Source organism: Chenopodium album, chromosome 20 (genome assembly GCF_948465745.1).
Source record: "Chenopodium album chromosome 20, dcCheAlbu1.1, whole genome shotgun sequence".
Classification (NCBI taxonomy): Eukaryota; Viridiplantae; Streptophyta; class Magnoliopsida; order Caryophyllales; family Amaranthaceae; genus Chenopodium; species Chenopodium album.
Window position 1 is genome coordinate 23,216,438 of NC_137853.1, and position 12,256 is coordinate 23,228,693.

The window sequence follows — 12,256 nt, forward strand, 5'->3', positions numbered from 1 at the left end:
ACAACACTTTGAGATGTTTGATTAAGAATCCATCTCAAATTATTTCGGAAGAGTTTCAATGTTGTGAATCAAATGAAGAGGTGGGTGAGTCAATGTCAGACTCTCATGCAGTTAAAAATGTATAATGGTCTCTTATGTTTTATATTAACCATGTAGTAGTTGCTATCAAAGAGGCTGACAAGGACTTGGATTCCACGACGATTAATGAATTAATTGGGTCTAAGCCCATGAACAAAGAAGAGTTAAAAAAAAGGGGAAAAAGGAAGATGAGCAACAAGTATTGCAAGCTAAAATATTTTCAATAATAAATGAGATACATGTGATTACAAACACTTCAATCACACGATAGAGGCGGTCTACGATGATGTGCTTGCGGCAATGGGCGTGGCTAAGGAAGAGGGAGATATGAACAAAACACCAACAATTTTTATAGAAGTGAAACTTCTATAAACAAAACTATACATTGTAATAGATATGGCCAATTTGCATGGAAATGTAACTCAAAACGGTGCAGAAAGAAACAATTCTTATTGAAGATAAAGAATATGTAAAAGATTCAACCATGCGATTAACTTTTATAAATGATGACAAGAGAGATGAAAGTTGTACTTTGTTGATTTGGATACGAGTGTGACGGGTAATGTAACTTTTGTTGATAGCTTAAAAGTAAAGATTGAGGAGAAAGGTGCGATCATGATTGAATTAAAAGATTTAAGTCATAATTTAATTCCAATGTCTACTATTTTTCTAACTTAAGAAGTACTGCCTCCGTTTTTAAATACTTGCTCCATTTCTCTATGTGCGGAGTTTTAGGAGAAATTGGAGAAAGTAATAAAATATGGAGATAGTGGGGTTGGTGGAAAAATAAAAAATTGTAGAAAACAAAAGTAGTGGAGAGACTTTGAGGAGAGAGAATATATGTTGGGTCCACTAGGTGAGAGAAATTAATTAAATATTTTAAAAGCTTTCAAAATAAGGAAATGGAGCAAGTATTTAAAAACGACCGTAAATGGAAAGTGGAGCAAGTATTTACAAACAGAGGGAGTAATATCTTAAGTGTGGGTCTTGGAGATCAATGGATGGAAACTAATAATGAAGGGAGAAAATTGGTGGCTGCGTGAATAACGTGATAAATACTCTAAGCTTACAACCATAGTCTCCACGACAAATAATAGATAAACTTACAAACAATTGGACTGATGTGTTTGAAGACATGTGTTGAAGATCTTTAGTGGAAATGGCATATGAGATTTTGTCACCTCAATTTTTAAGGACTAAAGGGCTAGGATACAGGAAATGGTATGAAAATTACCATGTGTTGATCTTCCAAATTAACTTTGTGAAGCAAACATTCAAGGAAGCTCTTTCCAAAACAAACTAATACAAAAGCAAAAAAACACTTCAGCTAGGGCATTCAGATTTATGTGAACCTATCAAACCCCCATCACTCGGTAACAATTCATACTTCATGCTTTTTATTAATGATTATAGCAGAAAGACAAACGATGATATTTATAAAAATTAATTTTGAGTAAGTGCAAAGCATTAGTAGAGAAAGAAAGTGGTTATGAAATACAAGCATTAAGGAGAAAGTCGGTGAAATCACAATTAATGAATTCAACACATATTATGAAGACTAAGGAATTCACCGACCGCTTATTGTCCTAGAACACCACACCAAATAGGGTAGGTGAAAGGAAGCAGCAGCAGCTTATATTCCATATTTTGAGGATGAAAACGAAGTTAACTGTGCATAGGAAACACCTTTGGCCACCCCACCTTCATCTCCCCATCCTTCATTTTTTTACAAGATTGAGTGGAGTTTCATCTCGTTCAAGTGAAGGACCAAATTAATATAGAAGTCTTTCTGATATTTATGAAGTTACAGAAACGATAGAAAATATTGAATGATTTAGTCCATTTTATTTTAAGGCCAAATATTGATAAAACTTCAGCTCCTCAAATAGGACATAGATTACTATTGATTAAAATTTAGAAATAAAAAAAAATACAAAATTTTTTGTGGGACTTAAATTATTCTTTTTGTGGATTTATGCATATGTATAAATGGGTAGTTGTCATATGAACATGTGACAGGAAAGAGCACCAGACAGGAGATGTTGAACCAACTAGGCCAATCTGTAGAATTGTTGCTAGAATTTCATATGACCTGAGAATGGAGGGCACTAGGGCAGCACCCTGTTACAATAGTAAGGTAGCAGGGGTTTTTAGAGGCGGAGGGGTGTGTTACAAAAATTACTTGCTGTTGCTCATTCATAAGCTGGTTGATAAAATCAAAGCCACTTTATACAGTTAAGATTAAGATAATAAGCCTTAGATATACTACATGCATTAAATATACTTTGTCAACTATGTGACAGTTATACATAAATGCATAAAATATAGTAAACTAGATCATGTTGCCCAGAGGACTGATTTCTGAAGCCACTCTTCAAAATTTGTTTCTTGAAAATTTGTTTCTTTTTCAGTAGCAGCTGGTGAAGATTTTGGGGATGGTGTCCTTAATTTTTAACTGATTTGATATCAAGAGGCTATAAAAAGTGACGCGGGTGCATGGAACTTGGTAGAAGAAGTTGAAGACGTGCCACGTGTTGTGACACGTAGTCGAGCTAAGCTCCTTGGTGGTCACCTCTCGGAGTTGACTATCATCAAACTTGAAGACCGGAAAAACTGAAGTGGTGCAACCGAAACAAGGTGTGTCCGACCGAACCTCCCAGGTAGTTCAAACCAGATTTCAGCGTTTTAGCAGGAGAGGTCGAACTCCAAAAGTTTGACCGAACCTACCCTTGGTTAGGCTGAAGCTACCCAGTAGTCCGACCGAACATAACCAGTGTTCGGCCGACCTTTTCCCGTTTTCAGTCAGCTTTGTACGAACTATTTAAGTTCCTTTTAAGCATTTATATGATGTTGAACTTTGCTTAATTTTTGTAATTAATGAGACTTTCTCTCTCTACCCATAATCTTTGTGATTATTTGCTTTCTTTGTGATTGCTACTTTGTAATCTTTGTGATTACACCTTAATCCTAGCTTTACTTTGTGTTAGCTTTGGTTAAGAAACCCCCTATTTCATATTTCTTGGTGATTGTTGAGATAGGTTTATCTTGTTTTGTTGGTTTGAACTTGTTGTTACTTGATTTCTCCTCCCTTTTTCTTGAGTATTTTTGGTTATTTCATATCAAAAAGGCTAGTTTCATTAGTGTTCTATATTCATGATCAGCTAGTATAGTTGCTTCTTAAAGAAAAGTCGATACATATAAATAATCCTAAGAATCCCACTTTAGTTTGCTAGTTAATTTTTTGTTTATACAAAGCATAGATGATATATGAGAGGCCTATGCGTTTTTAAGGGTATCCTGATGTTGGTTGCTAGATTTCTTCAAACTATGTCAATGATAATTAAGTTTTCTTCTAGAATATATATGTGTGTGTGTATATATATATATATATATATATATATATATATATATATATATATATATATATATATATATATATATATATATGTTTTGATAAGAAGAAAAAGGGTTTCTTAAATAAACGATTGCCAAACACAAGTACATATCACATATATATATATATATATATAACACTAATTAAAAAAAATAGCTTAATGTGTAACCTTACCTGGAAAGTGGACTTCCATATGTGACGATCTTCATCCATAATTTCTCTTGTTGAAGATATCCCGTCACGACAAGTATTGTGCCATGGTTTGATCCAAATGCATAAATAGATTAGACACGGTTGAAGATTGCCACAACACTTGTAACTCTCTTGCCTTTCATGACAAAGTTTTGTCACAAGATTCATAATGAAGAAGCAAACATCCCAAAATTTGCAATATCCATAATTAAGAAAATGGAATCCCGTTACTAGTAACAGCTCTCACAAGGATATTCCATGTAACAACAGAAGGAATCACTCCACTACTAATGGCATAATGTAAAAATCCCATGCAATCGGATATTTTGTGGCTAGAGTAAAGTCCATGCAAGATAATATTGTATGAGATAATATCTGGATGAAGTCCTGTTTTTAGAATGCATGCCCAGATTGCAGCTGCCATATCACAGTCGCCAATTTTATAAAATCCTTCCATAAGCGTATTGTAGGTAGTAAGATTTGGCATGCAGTCCATGCATCTCATATTTGAGAATAATTGCACTGCATTGTCTAATCTTCCAACAGAACAAAGTCCATTTAAAATAATATTATGCATGATCACATCAGGCGTAAGACCTTCTCCTAGAATCTGACCCCACAACTGAAGAGCCTTGCTAATCTTTCCACTTCGACAAAGACCATCTATCAACAAACTGTAGGAAACTACATCTAGCTCATAACCTTTCTCCGGCATCTCCTTTACATGTATATATGCATCTTCAAATCTTTCCGATTTGCAGAAACCATTTAACAAGATATTATATGTAACAGGAGTTGGCAGGCAACCCATACTGACCATTTCCTTGAATATTGTTATGGCTTTCTCCATTTTGGATTCTCGAATGTACCCATTTATTACAGCATTGAAAGCATAGGAATTTAAAGTGTGTCCATGTCGAGCCATTTCACCTAGCAGACCCACAGCTTCACTAAGTCTACCATTGTTACACAGTGCATTAATCAATGGTGTATAGGCATAAAAATCCAACCTACCACTATCCTCTGCAATTTTCAAAGTTGATAGTGCCTTGTTTACATGTCCATTTTTACACAACCCATGAATCAAGACTCCATATGTTGTTGAATCGCTATTACAATGGCTCTCTGACATCATTTCCCAGGTAGACAGTGCTTCATCCACCTTACCATTTTCAAGTAAGCCCCTAATGAAAATATTGAAACTAGTGGTACTAAGAAGATCTTCTTTCGTCATAAACTCCCATAAGTTGAAAAATTGTTCAGTCATCCCAGCTTTGCAGTATCCTTTAAGCATGACATTGCACATAACAGTATCAGGCTGAAGCCCGCTCTCAATCATCGCATCATACACCATTGAAGCCTCAGCGACATTTCCAGACTTGCATAATCCACCTACCAAACTACTGTAAGTAAACACATCTAACTTTCTCTCATTCACCTTCATCCGGCGCCAAAACTCTAAACTCTCACTTACACAACCACATTTGCTTAGACCATTGATCATGACATTATAGGTCACCACACTTGGATAAACCTCAGAATCAGTAATCAACCTCTGAAAAATTTCTTTAGCTTCATCAACAAGTCCAGATTTCATATACCCATCAATCAAAATATTATAACAAGTAACATCAGGGGTAAGACCTCTCTCAGACATTTCATCAAACACCTTCAAGGCATCCGATAACTTACCACATTTCACAAGCCCATTGATCAAAGTCCCATAACTATAACCGTCAGGTCGTACTCCATGACTCCACATCCAATCCAAAAGCTTCTTGCCTTGATCAAACTGTCGTTTTCGACACGAAATCTTAATCAAAATATTATACGTTTCAAGATTAGGCATTATTCCCAATTCCTGAAAATAATTATAGAAAGATTCAGCCTTATCCCACTGATTAGATAACGCGTAGCAATTCAACATCGTATTATACGATCTAACACCTGGTTGACACCCAAAAATTTGAGGCATTTCTTTAAAAACATTCAATGCTTGTTCAACCATGGAATTCTTAGCATAAACCTTGATAACAGTAAGAGCAATATCTTCAGAACAGCTGCATTTTTGGGTTTGGATTAGATCTACGATACGAGTGACGTGATTGACGAGTTTGGGATCAGTTAATCGGCGAAGAATGTGATGGTAGATGATGGGAGTGTGGGTGTAATTTGGATGGTGGGTAACTGAGTCGAAGAGAGAAAGAGCAGTCTTTGTATTTTTCTGGGATTTGAGGATTTTAAGTAAGTTTTTGGCAGAGAGTTGGGCAGGGAGTTCAGCCATTGTTAAAGGGATGATTTTATTATGAGACTGTTTTAAGATGACATTCGAAATTTTGTGTGGCGCCACAATATAAGAATAAGGATGCTTACGGATATGAGAAGATGCTAAAACTGAAAGTATGTACGAACATAAGAAAATTATACAAATTTCTTTTTGGAAAAGTATTGTGTAGATACAAATTCTTAAATGAACCTGGTTCACACTAATTTATTGTGGACCACTAACATTAGGGAAACTATAGTTGTTTTATTAATAAAAAAAAAAAGTCACTATAATAAAATGAAGGTTACTATGTTGAAAATCAAAGTCATTTTGGTAATATATAGGTTATAAGAGGTTAATTTTTTTAATGAAATATTTTATAAGGTCAATATTAATAATAAAGGTCACTATGTTAAAATTAAGGTCATAACGTCGTACTTCAAGTTCACAATAGTATTAAACGTTATACAACTTTTAATAAAGGTTACTATGTTAAAAATAAGGTTACTATGTTAAAAATAAAGGTCACTATGTTCAATTTAATGTCAGTTGCGTGTGTATAAACCTCGGGTCCACAATAATATTATTGTGAACCAGGTCCACGCAAGTATACAACAGAACGGACTCACGTGAGTCCGGTCATACAAACATGAAAAAAAAAATTCTTAATTGTCAGAAATCAGATAATAATGGTCAGATATTAAGTTATAAATATCAGATATTAGATTAAAAGTGTCAGAAATTAGATGAAATTGGTCAGAAATTAGATGCTATTGTTCAGATATTAGACAAAATTTCCTTTTCTATGGCTAAAGAATCACTCACCATGCTTTTATGTCAATGGCGGCACTTCGGTGTTGAAGATAAATCATACAGTAGTTGTTATGGCTACTACTACGTTTATCATATTGTCACTATAGTTGGTGCTTATCACTTAGTCGCTAGATGTAGATATGTATGCTTTTATGTAATTATTTTTTGCTTTTATTAATTAGCTTGTATTTTTCATGCTTTAGTTTGTTAATGGCTCGCACTACTCAATAGAAAATCATCAAAACTTTTCCAATTCTTATAATCGGCACCTTCATCATCATCAATTGGATTGTCTTCTTAGCGACACCTTTTTCATCGTCATCTGGATCATCTTCTTTGCGGCACCTTCGTCATCATCATCTATCATCATCCTACTTCTATATGCTTCGATCTTCCTATCTCAACGGCGGCACCTCCATCATCATCATCTGAATCATCTTCTTTGCGGCACCTTCGTCATCATCATCTAGATCGTCTTCTTCGATCTCGCTTCTGGCCTTTCTTTCGCCTTCGTTAAGGTCGGATGGGTGTGTGCATTATAAATTGGACTCACGTGAAACGGTCTCACACAAAACCTTCTCTTTTTTTTTTTGGAAAAGTTGACGAAAAATTTCCCAACTTTGCTCCATTCGCTCAAAATAATCTTAACTTTCGATTATTTTTTAATGATCTGAAGTTTAATATTAGTTTGCTTCCAATGGTCCCAATCGGTCATCCAACTTGTTATAACAAAATATTTGACACTGACAAGGGAATAAACGCGTCGTCAATTTGTCTATCCCTAGATCAAAAATAATTTATACACCTAAACAAACCTAATACAAGTATAAGGCAAGCATAGGGGTCGAACCACAAGGAGACATGCATAAACACCACATTCACTACTTAATACTTAAGCTACCTCGGAACAAGAAGTGTGAATAACTAAGAGATTAAACTAGAGATTAAGAATGATTAAAAATCAATATAACTAAGCACCAAGGGAAGTAGGTAGATGTAGTTGCCAATTGATCATGCAATAACACGGAAGCAAAGCAATGGTAAACTAAGCATGCAAGAATATCGAATTAAAGCTTAATCTAACCGCCTTCCGGGGTTAATCAATTTCTCCTAACATAGCCTCCATGTTTCCACACTAGAACCATATATTAGAAGGTGCAATCAAAGAACTATCGATAACAATGAACCTTAACTAAGTCAACTTCCGTTTCTTGTTAGCAAAGATTCACCTTTAATCAACTAACAATGTGCACTTGCAAGAAGATTAAAGAATATCAAACATACAAAGACTTTAATCACCATTAACAAAACCCCAACATCATAAGCATGAATCAATCAACAACTACACCATCCCCACACCCTTGGCTAGGTGACTACTCACAAACCATATTGAAGACAATATCAATCATCAAATCAATAAGCATCAACATGATCAATAAGCAAAGAAGGAAAATCAAAATAAGCAAACAAAACTAAATACAAAAGTAAAGAAATAGAGTAAGAGATTGTTCATTAATTGAAGATGAAGATTTACAAAGATTCAATCAAGCTCCTTCTTCAATATCCAAGTTCATCAATGGAAATCCACACTTTCTCTCTCTACTAATGAAGTTTCTCTCACTAGATTAGGGCTAAAATGTTTCTAAGTAATGATAGATGATGCACTAAAACTCCCTACGACCTATATATATAGGTCCTTTAAAAGATACAAAAATACGAAATAAAAAGACTGCAACTCAGCGGTGCGCGCCCGCGCACATACACTGCGCGCCTGCGCAGAAGTTGTGTGTGCGCCCTCGCAGATCTTGCTCGCCCGCAGATCTGTGGGTACGGAGAATGAAACCCATGGATGCACGCCTTCTCCCAGCAATACTGCGCGCCCGCGCTTGAGGAGTGTGCGCCCGCACACAAGGCGCACGCAACACTCTGTTTTGGTTCTGCTTCTACTGCTGTTCTGTGCGGGTTCTCCCAGGGCTGCGCGCCCGCACACATCAAGGTCGCGCGCCCGCACACAAAGCGCGCACAAGGCGCACAGATATTCTGTTTGTGTTCTGTTCTTGGAGCAATCCTGCGCGGGTTCTCACAGTGCTGCGCGCCCGCACACAGGGGAGTTTGGGGGTGAATTGCTCTTCTTCCAATGCCTTGATTCCTACAAAACAAAAACAAAGAAAACAAGGAGAAAGGCAAACAAAGAAAAGAGGAACAAAAAGGAGAGAAAAGGGGGCAAACAAGCTACAAATGGGTGGGAAAAACCCGTAAAGAGAACACTAAATTGTGGCATAAATGCCACTCATCAAATTCCCCCACACTTGCTTCTTGCTTGTCCTCAAGCAAAGGAACCCAAGGCAAAAGACAACAAACACAACATGACAAGGTTCAAGAGAATCAATCTAGTACCACGGTGAGAAATGCTCAGTTCGGACTCAGATATAATGACATTGATCAAAGAATACTTACCTTTCTCAATTCAAGAAGGAAAACACGCTTTAAGATGCTCAAGGTTGAAAGAGACAAACCTAAGCTAAGCATAGAGAACTAATGATTTCATCCTCCACCCTAGCCCCATCCAAGACGGTCCACGTTCTCTCCGCTAGCTTCAACTCATCCCCTAATTGGCTCCTCATGATTCCGCGAGGGAACCGGAAAAAAAATAATTCTATGTGGAACAATGAGGCTATCCCGACATCTCAACTATGCGTACTCTCTCCATAGGGTTGAAATCCATCTCCCTCCACCGTTTCCTTGACCACGCCCCTCTAAAGTCCAAGGGTCTTAGTTAAGGTTGTAATGTCATGGCTAAAGGTTAAGGTAGGGAATTAATTTGAAAACTTTGGTGGAAACTCCTAGGTGAAGCATAAGAGTGGCCATCTCCCAATAAAAACATAGGAATCTAACCTAAATTTCAAATCACAACCTTCAATACAAATTACATGACAATACTACTCTCCTCTCTCTCTCTTTTTTTTTTTTTTTTTTTTCATTCAACTCAATTTTTCTTTCTCTTTTTCCTTTCTTTCTTTCCTCTTCATTTTTTTTTGAACGGTGTTTGGTTTGCATAAATTACAACTTCCTTGCCAAACCTTTTGCACACTCTTTCATGAATAGACTTTCAAGACCTCATTCGAACCCAATTACACAACTTCCTTGCTTAAAATCAAGACTCTCAAACTCGAACCTCACAAGCCGGTGCTTCACTAACTACAATGGTTGGTAGAACATAGGCCGCTAGGTTTGTAATGTGGTTTAACCAAGAAAGGGGAAATAAGGCTCAACATGGCTAGCAAGAAGGTATATGTAAAATAAAAACCAAATTTGTAACAAAACACAAGGAAACAAAGAAAATGAGAAGAGATGCCCTCTTCCTCCTCTAGAGTTATATGATCACGGTCTTGGGAGCTAGATACCAACACAAGGATTAAGACACGCATAGTTAAGGATCCAAAATGCCGCTCAACAAAAGTGATGGAGGCTTGAACAATAAACGCTCACATGGGATATGAAAGTAAGCAATTACCAACCAAGGGAATCCTATTCACTACGGAGAGCAACACCATCTTACCACTTTCCCGTGAACTAGGGGTTCAAACGTCCTCAAGAGTTCTAAACCGGGCTACCTTAGCTTAGAATGTGTCTAGTTCAACCCTAAGCACTCTCAAACCGTGAAGACCCTCTTCAACTAGGAAGGTAAGCATTCAAAAATATGTCATAACAAAAGCATATAGGTCCACATTTCCAAATGAACGAGCAAATTCTCAATTTCCAAAAAATTTTCTCTTGTCATGATTATGAATGTCACATAAAGGAAAGAAGAAAAGCAACACACAAAGAAAAAGGAAGAAATCAAGAAGGTTCATAAATGAGGCATGCAAATCATATAAATCCCAATCAACATACAATGATCGTTGAATACAACATCAACGATCCCAGGTTCCTTAGAACCAAATCAATCAACCTCGAACCATTCAACTCCTTCCTAAACTAACCTAAGCTATGCAACCAATCAAATATTTAAAGAGTTGAGAAGGAGAATTTGTCACCCAATTACGCTTAGCAAACGCAAATCCACAATCGTTGAAACTCCATTGCTCGGAAAAATTTGGGGAATGCGCCCATAAGCCCTACAAAATGTCAAAGTCCAAAACAACTCGGCAAATATTTGGTTAGTAGCAAGAGAATTATATACAAAGAAATAAAGAGAAAAACAAAATAGAAAAAAAAAAGAAACTACTAAAGAAAAAGGACAAAGAAAAAAAAGTTTGGATTAAAGGGGAGTTTGGATTTCGAGAAAAACGGGAGCCAAAACAACACAAGGTTTCATTGAAAACATCATCATCATCATTTTTTTTTGAAAAGAAGGGAAGGAACCTTCCAAAAAGACACCTATTGGCCCAAAATTGCGCCCCATGAGAACAAAGCCCTTAAATGAAACAATAAATGAGCACCCCCCCCCCCACACTTGAACGGAAAACCGTCCTCGGTTTGAACAAAGTGGAGAATGGGGTGGGAGGAAGGGCTAAACTCGGCCCGAGGGCCCTAGTCCTCCATGTGAGAACTAGAGCCCTCTCCATAAGGACGCCACTCGTAGTCGACGTCGATAGGAGGGCCATGGGGGTCCCAACCACCGGTGTAACCCGGTGGAAAACCGCGGTTCCGGTACAACTCTTGTTGGTAGTCCGGAAGAGGGTCATAGGGAGGGGGCATCTCAAGGGGCTCGGATGTGTACATGGGGTAGTTGGGGTCCCCACGGTAATCACACCCCCCCGGTGCCTTGTAATCATACCCCTCAGAGGTGGGGTAGTTCACTCGGGGGGTCCCTTGAGATGAAGGCCCGGACCAATAGGGCCAAACCGGTTGACGGGGAGTGCCGTCAAAATGCGGTTCCTCGTGAGAAGGAACCGGCCCCTGTTGGGGCGGAAAATACGGATAGTTCACCGGTGGGTCAAAGTGTCCTTGGTTTACATGCCAATCATAAATGTTGGCATTGTAAACCGAGTACCCATCGGCGGCCTCCGTCAACCGGTTTACCTGCATTGAAAGGTTTTGGAAGGCTCGCTCAAGGTTAAAAGAAGAAGAGGAAGAGGCCATACCTCCCTCGCTAGAGGAGGGGACGCGCAAACCTTAGGATCCCTCCCCATACTGAAAACCTTGTAGTTGAAACCCTTGTTGTTGTTGTTGTTGTTGATGAAACTGTTGTTGCTGAAATTGCTGTTGGAATTGTTGTTGTTGTTCTTCTTGTTGTTCTTCTTGTTGTTGTTGTTGTTGTTGCTGTTGATGCCGCTCGCGGACGATCATATTTCGCTCACCTCCAAGAGCGTTAGGAAGGACACCATTGTCCTTAGGAACCTTCCACACATTCCTTGCGTTCCTCTCTAAGGAAGTGCGGCTCGGGAATGGAAGTATGCAATGGTGCTCCCTCTCAACGCACCAATCGTGGAAGTTGTTCACATCGTCGGTCGGTTGGATGAAGACTGACTTCCGCATGTAGGAGATGTCCACGAATATATCTCTGTCTC

The 12,256-nt window shown here is 37.9% G+C and overlaps 1 protein-coding gene across 1 annotated transcript; it reads right to left on the reverse strand.

Annotated features, from left to right (window-relative positions):
- Positions 1 to 3,675: 3,675 nt before the first annotated feature.
- On the reverse strand, positions 3,676 to 6,022 carry LOC145599323 (uncharacterized). Its single transcript, XM_081655721.1, has one exon. It carries the CDS (start codon positions 5,946 to 5,948, stop codon positions 3,873 to 3,875), a length of 2,076 nt encoding a protein of 691 aa, XP_081511847.1. The 5' UTR covers positions 5,949 to 6,022; the 3' UTR covers positions 3,676 to 3,872.
- Between the last annotated feature and the right edge of the window lie 6,234 nt (positions 6,023 to 12,256).